Source organism: Pistacia vera, unplaced genomic scaffold, assembly GCF_008641045.1.
Source record: "Pistacia vera cultivar Batoury unplaced genomic scaffold, PisVer_v2 Contig509, whole genome shotgun sequence".
NCBI lineage: Eukaryota > Viridiplantae > Streptophyta > Magnoliopsida > Sapindales > Anacardiaceae > Pistacia > Pistacia vera.
This window is the reverse complement of record NW_022196345.1, coordinates 33,241-43,382: the sequence shown is the minus strand read 5'-3', so window position 1 is coordinate 43,382 and position 10,142 is coordinate 33,241. Positions and strand designations below refer to the sequence as shown.

Below are 10,142 nucleotides of genomic sequence, written 5' to 3'. Positions count from 1 at the left end.
TGCTAATTTTGCTAGAGGAAAGAACTTGGTCAGGAACTTCTATGCTAGATCATTCCAAGTTGTGATAGTCCCCGATGGTAGTGCCATTAGCCACCCCTTTGCTTTATCCCCCAATAAGAATGGGAATAACCTTAACCTAATGGCGTCATCTGACACTTCGTTCGACTTGAAGGTGTCACAAATTTCCAAGAAGTTAGCAATATGCTGATTCGGATCTTCTTTCAGATCACCATTAAACCTTACCGACTGTTGGATCATCTGGATGATTGTCGGCTTAATTTTAAATGTGTTGGCTTGGACCGCTAGTCTCGTAATGCTCGAACCACTGCCATTAACCATGGGAACTGAGAATTCCCTTAGTGTCCTATTTTCTGGTTCTGCCATTTCAACAACTATTTCTTCTGATTCAACCACTATATCCTTTCTTTCTCTTCTCTCTCTGTTAAGTCGTCTGGCGGTTATCTCAATCTCAAGATCAACAGGAACCACTGGCTGACATCTCCCTCTTCGCATAAACTACACAAAACAAAACGAAAGAAAGTGAGATCACAAACCAACTGAAAATTGAAAACAAAAATTAAAACTTCAATCTAGCTAACTATAGAAAAACTCAATGTTAACTTAAAACTCAATCCCCGACAATGGCGCCTAAAACTTGATGCGTGTTTCCTACAACATGCAAATGTAGCAAGTATACTAATCGCACAAGTAATAGAGTGATGAGTGAGTATCGTTCCCACGAGGATTGTTGCTAAGCACTAAGTTTTCTACCATTTTCAAGTTGAAGCAATCGAATTCTTTTGGATTAAAGGGAGCAATTTAAACTATAACTAAAACAAAATTTTACTAAAATAAAAGTAAACTATGAAAGCAAGATTTGAAAATATGGATAAAATCAATTCAACAAACGGGTAGGGTTTTGACTTCATTCGAACTCTATGGGTTCTATCTAAAGAATTAAACTAAATTCATATTCACATGTATTGATTGTAAATCGAACTCTCTAAAGTGTCAAACATACCTTCTCAGGCTATGTTTTCCTACTCTTCCTTATTAACTTTCCACACCCAACAAATTGAAGGTTAATCAATCTAAGCTCATTAAGCACAAGAATCCTAGATTGATTTCATTGGTTCTTGAACCTATCTCTAGCATCCAATACTACAATGGTGATTACCCAAGAAGCCTAACATGATTCATTTCTCAATCTCATCATGTTCATCACATATAAACAGTAAATTCAGAGTAATCACACAATCAATCAAGTTCATATGAAAATAAAATCATTCAATCAATTAACCCATGAAATTCCAAACTACAATCAAAACCCTAACCCAAATTAGGTTAGTTCATGTCTAAATCAATAAAACAATTAAAAGAAACAAAAAATTCCAAGTTCAACATCATGGAAACAAAAGAAAAGGAAAAGAATCTCCCCAATTGACGAATCCACTGGTTTCACCTCGAATCTTCACACTTTGTTTAATCCAGAATCACTCAAAAATAAATCTAAGAAAATGTAAAAACTGTTGTATATCTCTCCACAAATGCCCCCAACAAAAAGACTAAGTATTTCTTTTATACCTCGCCCAAAATCCTAAAACTTAGCCTAAAAACGAAACTGTACATTTTACAAAAACTGGAAAATGCAGACTTCGTCGTGGAGAAGAAGGAATCTCACCGCAGCGACAAAGGAGCTGAATCTGGTGCGTGACTGGCTCATTTCGCCGCGGCAAAGAACAACCTTCACCGCAGTGAAGCTTCATGAAGAATTCTAAAATTACAGAATTGCCCTCCGTTTGCTTCTGAGTCCAGAAACTCCAAATCTATCTTTATTCACTCAAAATGTCCATTTTAACCTAAAACACGAAATGTAAGGAATTAAGTAGCAATTCAGGCAAAAATAAACTAAGAAGTATCTAAAATCCGGCCTAAAAGCTTAAATAAACTAGTATAATCCTCGGATTATCATCAGGCTTATTGATTGTGATTTTCACTTGGCAAGACGAGCCGAGTGGACCAATATGGATACCATTTGCTGGGAGTATCTCCTCTCGGCCAAATAAGCTGAGTGGACACATAGGTCCCATATCGCTTTGCATTATGTGATTTGCCAAAACACCTTCAATTAGTTTAATACACCTCCACGCAGCCAAATGCATCACCAGTCAACCAAATGCCTCTCTACTTGGCCTCACACATCTCCACTCGGCCAGACGAGTCGGGTGAACCGCCATAGACATTTTCAACAGTTATATTCTCCACTAATCCAAAAAAGCCAAATGGACCAATTTAGACTGATTTTATTCCCCATTTGACAAGACAAGCCAAGTGGACCAATGTGGATACTTTACAGTTATACTCTCCACTCGGCTACATACGCCGAGCAAACTAGTGGACACCCTACTAACTTAGCGTTGTTTGATTTGTCCTTATACCTTCATTCGACCTTGCAAGTTTTACCCTATTGGCCTCTCATATGTTTGATGTGCCAAAACTATCCAAAAGGTTGATTGAACACTAGCCATAACATGCTAAGGTATGACTCAAGTTATAACCAAACCAAAACAGGTCTAATAGGTGGCTCAATAGTGCATAAGCAAATTTTTGCTTAGGTACAACCGTGCATGATCAAGGCATGACCGTTCCTTAAAAGAAAGTTGCCGTGCAATATTGCACGACATCGTTCCTCTTGGTCATTAGACACTCTACCAAATTGAAGTGGCACTCGCTCGACCAAGCTGCAATCGCATGACCATTTTGTACGACCGTGCATCCAAGTTCAAAAGCTAAGATAACTCAAATTTAGAAAAAAATCATGCTCTTGACTTAATCTAAAAGGTCAAAGTCAAAACTCAAAGATCAAAATTGGAACGACTATTCCTTGTGGTGGAATGATCGTTCATATCTGAAGAAGCTTTGCATGATATTGTTCTAAGAGGTTGTTCACTCCTCTAGAAATTTAAGAAGATTTGGAATAACATCTGGATGTGATCGTTCCATGTGGTTGAATGACGGAGCAGTGGTCTTGCACAATCATATGGCATGGTGGAATGACCATTTTAGTTAACCTAGATGTGAAAAATATGACTGTTGTGTCAGGAACGACCGTTCGCGATTATGGAATGATTGTTCCTTTGGGTTCTGTAGACTTTATCAGAATTGCATTAATACTGGAACGGCTAATTCTTTTTGGGTTATAAAAGTTCGACGCTCCCAGTTATTTTGTAGAGAAGAGATAAGAAAAACATCCTAATATTATCCCTAGAGCTCAAGATCCAAATCAATACTATTACTTGTACTCATCTTGTAAACCTTTGAGAGATCATTTGTTCTTATTATGTGTATAAGCCTACTTAGTAGAGGCAATTAGTCACAAACAACTTTAAATCTTTCCTTGGTGGCGTAATCCTATAAAACTAGGTGCAATCTTGTAAATTTATGTGTGTGAGGTGAAAATCCTTGTGAAAACTATTATATAGGTGAAATTCAATTCTAGTGAAACTTCAAGGAGGTTGCCTTAAAGAAGTGGATGTAGGAGGCTTGTGGATATAACTCTGAACCACTATAAATTACTGAGCATTTCTCTCTCTCTCTCTCTCAACTCTTTATTACATTGCATTGTTGTTGGTTGAACATCATTTATTGCACTTGTTCTTGCATTCATTATTCATACTTATTGTTTACAAGTTAAATGCATTTATTGCTCTCTTCAAGTATATTGCTTATAGTAATATCTTTATCATTCTTGAATTGTTAAGTGTAGTCATTGAACATTGTCTCAATAACCTCATCATTTGCTTTAGCTTTCACTATAAGTTTTATCCCGCAAATATTTTATTGATTCCTATTCAACCCCTCGCACCCCCCCCCCCCAGCCCCCCTTTTCTCGTGGAATATTTAGCCATACTTAGGGTTTAACACACCCATGCCAACATCTTTATTTGGCCTTGCAAGCTTCATTCGGTCTCATACCTACACTCAGTTAGAAAGAGTCGAGTGATTCATGGGAAATACTCGCAAGCCACAATCCCCACTAAGCAGGGCGAACCGAGTTGTCCAATCCAAAACATCTCCTATGTGAACGCCATTCGACTCAACCAAACGCACTTTGACGAGTCGAGGCAGCACACCTCCAAGGACATTGAGTCACCGTCTTCTTATCTACAAATGACTGAAACTACTCTCTAAGTCAAGTGTCTCTTAACTCTAAGAGTGGGGGACAAATTGTATTGGCAAAAAATCATCTTAAGCCTTATCACGCCTAAACACGAAACGACTACTACGTGGCCCAGTGCCATGGACCAATTCCGGTTGGACCCACTCTAAGATCCATGCCATAGACTAACCCACTGCATCAATCAAGCTCTTCACAGGTTGGATCATCCAAATTGGGCCTCACTGTTATTCCACTTGGGCCTAGGCCCATTAGCCCATAATCGCTTCAAAGGGTCCAAAGTTCCATTCATATCCTAATTCATCTACATTCTAATTCCTCTAAGATCTTGAATCTTATACGAATTAGGATTCTTACTCCTATAATAGCAGGTAAATCAGGACTTTCCTGTTTACCTAGACTCTACCATTATGAACTCAGAGTCCTACTAAGATTCGAAGATCCTACGTTCACTATATAAACAGAGGCCTGACCTCTCATCAAAAATCTCGTATTCAATACCACCTACTAGCTCTTAAAAGTTCTTGCTCCTAAGAACTAGTACCTTTGTCGTAGTTCTAGTCTACGACCAGACTCTAGTAATTTTTCCTCTCTTTAGCCCTCACTAAATAGCCTCTTTCAATCTCACTGACTTAAGTGTCGGAGTGTTTATGGCAGATACCACATTGGTGTCTCTCGTGAGCTTTGCGCTTGTTTCTTTGTGTGTGCAGGTTCAGCAGATCATCAGTGGCCTTAACCTCATAGGATTAGTCTGCTCCGTAACCATAGATTTTTATCATCTGCAGAAGTAAAACTTTCCTTGAAAATTTTGAACAATGATTCGTATCCTTATGAAGGAAAAACCACCTAATCAATGAATCCTTGGTATAGAGTCCATAAATTTTACGCCTTTCATTTGAACCCTAATAGTATACTTGTGTTTTATTACAATAAAGAAAAATAATATCTTTGATATTTAAAATAAAAAGAAAAAAAGAAAGAAAATTATATATAATTAATATTTTATGATATCATATTTCCTATCTTGTATGATAAAGGACAATTAAAAAAGATATAATTATATAATTAAAATGCCGATAGAAAAAACTATTATAAATGAAAATAAAGTAAATAGCAACCGTTAAATAAACTATCACTAGGTGACTTAATGGTAAAAGAGCAAAAGGGTCCAACATGGATTCTTTAGATCGAGTCCCCACAAGCCCTAATAAGGGTGACCATTGATGTAATTTATCCGATCGTTAATTTCAAGGCTTTGAAGGACTAATTAAGGTAGCACAAACTGGTCTGAATACATTCTGTCAAAAAACAAAAAAAAAAAAATCTGTTAAATAAAGACTTGAAAATAAATAGGATATTTTACAAGTTGTAGTTATAAACATAACATACATGATAAACGAGAGATTAAAATGTCATTCTCCTTAGAGTAATAATACACCAACAACCCTCTCTCACAAACTTTCTCTCACAACCTTAATGTGATAGCTTACAATTGATCAACTCGTAATTAATACGTGAGACCTATGTGAGAGACATGTAAAACCTATTGTGAACTGACCAAGTTTATAAACGAGAATAGTTAGTATAATATTTATTCTTTTTCTTATCATTGGTAAAGAGTGAGAGAACCCATAATTTAATTTATTATTATTATTTATTTAATTTTTAAGTCCACTATTTCAAGCAAACTCTCTCTCTCTTTCTCTCTTTCTTTCTTTCTTTTTTCTCTGTTAGGAAAATCTGTTAGAAAGAGAAAGAGGGTTCTGGCTTCAACTTTACCTCCCATTCCCAAAATGCTACCACAAACAACTCAACAAAATGGCCATCATTCTTACTACCCTACGACGTCGTCTTCCTCCTCCTCCTCTTCAGCCTCCTTAAAAGGCTGTTGCTGCTGCCTCTTCCTCCTCTTCTCCTTCATTGCTCTTCTAATCCTAGCTATTGTTTTAATCGTAATCCTGGCCGTTAAACCGAAGAAGCCCCAGTTTGATCTTCAGCAAGTTGGAGTTCAGTACGTGGGCATCTCCGCACCCAATCCCACCTCCTTGGACACCACCGCCGCCGCCGCCAACACTATTTCCACTCAAACGGCGTCGCTTTCCCTCACAATTCACATGCTCTTCACCGCCGTTAACCCAAACAAAGTGGGCATCAAGTACGGCGAGTCCAAGTTCACGGTAATGTACCGTGGGATTCCCTTGGGTAAAGCTTCGGTACCGGGGTTTTATCAAGAGGCTCATAGTGTGAGAAACGTTGAGGCCACCATCGCCGTTGATCGGGCCAATTTGTTGCAGGCGGATGCTGCTAATTTAATCAGAGACGCCTCTTTGAATGATCGTGTTGAGTTGAGGGTTTTGGGTGATGTTGGCGCTAAGATCCGCGTCTTGAACTTCGATTCTCCCGGCGTTCAGGTAAAATTGCTGTTTCAAATCTGAAGTTTTGAAAGATAGGATTTGTGGTTTAGATTCAGATTATGTTAGCTTTATTTATTTATTTATATCTTTGTTTGCGTTTTGGATTTAGAGAAAATTGTATCAGAGGAACCCACTAAGTATTGCCCCCATTCTCATTTTGCTTTTTGGTAAACTTAGGGAAGAAGGCCATTTTTTTCTTCTTTGGATACTTTTGCCTTTTTTCTTACTTGCTTTCCTCATTTTGCCCCTCTTCATTTCTCTTATACTTTCTATTCCCACTTTATTTATTTTATTTTCTCCTGTAGAGTTTTAATATTAACTTACTGTTTGGTTCGGAAAGTATTAATTACCTTAGTTTGATAAAGGTGTTTTAATACATTTTGAATGAAGGGGTATTTTTTACAGTATGCAATTTACAAAACTCCATCCATTTACTTCAAAAAATTTCAATCAAATTCAAAGCATGAAAATATTGACTTATTGCTACTCATTATTGAGAAATATTTGGAATTATCCTATTAGTGTAAGTGTCACTTGTCCGTATAGCACATTTATAAAATCTATGGCAATTGCTGAATGGGGATGAGCGGTGGTTTTCAGAAGTTTCCTCACCAGAAAGAAGTAGCTTTGTGTAGTTTTCTTTGGGTTTTTATGTAAAGTTTGGTGGCATCTGTGTTGGGATTATTTTGTTTTTGGTAATGCTAATTAAGTCCTACTTTTTAGTCTTAAAAAGCATCAAGTGAAAAGAAGGCAAATTAAAGGTGGTGTTTACTTTAATAACGATGCTGGTAATTGCTTTATTTTTACGCTCTTTTTATACAAACCACCACCAATAGCCTCAATGTTAAGTTGAGGAAGATATTTTCCATTAATTCCTCGATTAATTTATTTATTTTCATTCTTTCTATTATCAAATATCCCTCAATTTATTTGTTATGTAAATAGTTTATATATACACACACGTGTTTGGACAAAGACACATTATTATACAATCTTATCTAAAGACTCATTTAAAGATGTCAAATTGATTTCCACACTCAAACCACCCATATAAGGCATTTTTAAGATTTCGTATATGGGTTTTATTTTCCGGGTTTTTCATAGGTTGAGAAAAAAAAAAAAAAAAAAAATTGGTCATTTGAGGAGGAAAAAAGTATTAGTTGGGTTTCTCAGCCATGTCAATTTTGGGTGACTAGTGGGTCCTTATGGTCCAAAAGAGTGGAAGCAATTTCTCTATCCTTTCAATTGCTTCTGATTGGCATCTTTTGTTGAATTTCTTTAGGGTTATTGTTGACTCTATGTATTTATTTATTTAAATTTCATTTGTTGTTTGCCATTTTCATTTAGTAATGTGGATAGTTGTAGATGCATAATTTTAGTAGGATTGAGAGTTATATAATAAGCTATAACTTAAGTATTGCTCTTATTTATTGAGTTGTAAAATGGGCTTTTGACAAAATAAATAAAGAAAATGGAGGGGACATGCTTTGCATTATTTAGTATTATTGAAATCTGCATATACCTCAAAAGAAAGAATAAGCCATGTTATGTTCCCAATAATAATGCTAATCTTATTATATTATATTAGTAGAATTGAATATCTGCTTTGTTTGTTTATTTAGAATCTTGGAATTAACAAATTGGCATGAATAGGTATCCGTGGATTGCGCAATTGTGATAAGTCCAAGGAAGCAGTCTCTCACCTACAAGCAGTGTGGATTTGATGGCTTGAGTGTGTAGTGAATGTGAATTGAGATATTATTATTATTATTATTACTATACAATTGAAGAATTAAAAAAAAAAAAAAAAAATTATTTTCAACTTTGTCAACAGTGAGTGAAAAAAGGCAGAAGGGCTTTTCTCACATGGAGTACTAGAAAAGCAAAGCTAGTCAAGATGATGATGATTCAGAAGATTCTTCATAGCTAATCTCATCAATTAATTTTTCCAACTAAATTGTCTTTTCCTTTTTCATATTGGTTTCTTCTCTTGGAAGGAAAATGTGCTAACTACTTGTAAAGTCGCGTGTGAACTCGTTCTCATTTTATCTTACTATTTACCAATCCTCTCTCCCTTTTCATTTTCATACATTTTTTTTTCTTATATATGCCTACATTTTAACTATATCAATATATTGGCCGGTTTATTTTGCATTTCCCTTATGAGATCTCTTAATACTAAACTCATCAATTTCGTTAAGAATGTATTAAAAACACTCATGTAATTATAATAAATTCCTTAAAAACTATCGAAAACCTGATAGAATTTGAGGTGGGTTTGATTTCTCATCCAATAAGATTTTATTGAATAGGAGGATTACCTTTTCTTATAAACCAATAGGTTTGAGCGTGCTTAGTCAGTGTGGGATTCCAACACTCCCCTTCACAGTCAAGTCCATATGTTGGGTCATGTCTGTTATTGGGGGTAGTTATCGGCTCTAACTTCTCACCTGTTGGTCAATCACTCAACTCAACTGAACCTAGGCTCTAATACCATGATAGAATTTGAGGTAGGTCTTACTCCTCACCTAATAAGGCATTGTTGAATGGGAGGATTACCCTTTCTTATAAATCAGTAGGCTTGAGCGTGCTTAATCGGTGTGGGATACTATGATAGAATTTGAGGTAGGCCTAACTTCTCACCCAATAAGGCCTTGTTGAATGGGAGGATTACCCCCTCTTATAAACTAATAGGCTTGAGCGTGTCTAGTCCGTGTGGGACTCCAACACTCTCCCTCACGATCAAGCCCATAGGTTGGGTCATGTCTATTATTGGAGGTAGTTGTCGGCTTTAAATCCTCACCTGCTGGTCAAGCACTTAGCTCAACTGAACCTAGGCTCTGATACCATGATAGAATTTGAGATGGGTCTGACTCCTCATCCAATAAGGTCTTATTGAATGGGAGGATTACCCATTCTTATAAACTAGTAGGCTTGAGCGTGCCTAGTCGGTGTGGGACTCCAACAAAACCCCTTAATAGGAGTGCTTTCAATACTTCTTTAATAAAATGGATAAGTTTAATACAGAATAATCACAAAGGAAGAAATAATTTTTTTTTTTTTCCATAAATTGGCTTTGCTTACTTCTTTGATTTACTAACCTTGTAAAAGATATTGAAATTAAAATGGGGATATATTTAAATGTCATGTAAAAATTAAGGGTCCATTGATATAAAATTTATTTTCAACTGTTAAATTGTAAAAGTGGGTGAGAAACATGTGGAATTATATTGGGAAATAAGATTTTAAAATTGCCGTTAAGATTGTTTATGAGTATGGTAAAGGAGTAGAAAACAACTAATATTAAGTAGGGTGTAGGCGAGCTGAGCTGCTCTCAAGTAGCTCGAGCTCGGCTTGGGTTGTGCTTGAGTGGCTCGCGAGCTTAATTGAGCTTGATAGGGGGTATATGCATTTTTTGCAACTATTAGGGGGTCTATGTAATTTACCATTTTGCATATAAAATTGAAAAAAAATCCATAAACCTTAGCTTCTTCTTCTTCATCGGCTGACTCCTCTTTCTCTTTTTTTCTTCTCTTTTCTTTTTCTTCTTC

The 10,142-nt window shown here is 36.2% G+C and overlaps 1 protein-coding gene across 1 annotated transcript; it reads left to right on the top strand.

Moving 5' to 3' along the window:
- Window positions 1-5,883: 5,883 nt before the first annotated feature.
- On the top strand, window positions 5,884-8,697 carry LOC116106060. The gene is made up of 2 exons (XM_031392417.1): window positions 5,884-6,588; window positions 8,245-8,697. The coding sequence occupies exons 1-2, from the start codon at window positions 5,971-5,973 to the stop codon at window positions 8,329-8,331; spliced, it is 705 nt and encodes a 234-aa protein (XP_031248277.1). The 5' UTR covers window positions 5,884-5,970; the 3' UTR covers window positions 8,332-8,697.
- Window positions 8,698-10,142: the final 1,445 nt, after the last annotated feature.

Coding starts and splice junctions, on each gene's coding strand:
- LOC116106060 (XM_031392417.1), top strand. CDS start 5,971: ATGCTACCACAAACAACTCAACAAAATGGCCATCATTCTTACTACCCT. Junction 6,589..8,244: donor TCGATTCTCCCGGCGTTCAG/GTAAAATTGCTG, acceptor TGGCATGAATAG/GTATCCGTGGATTGCGCAAT.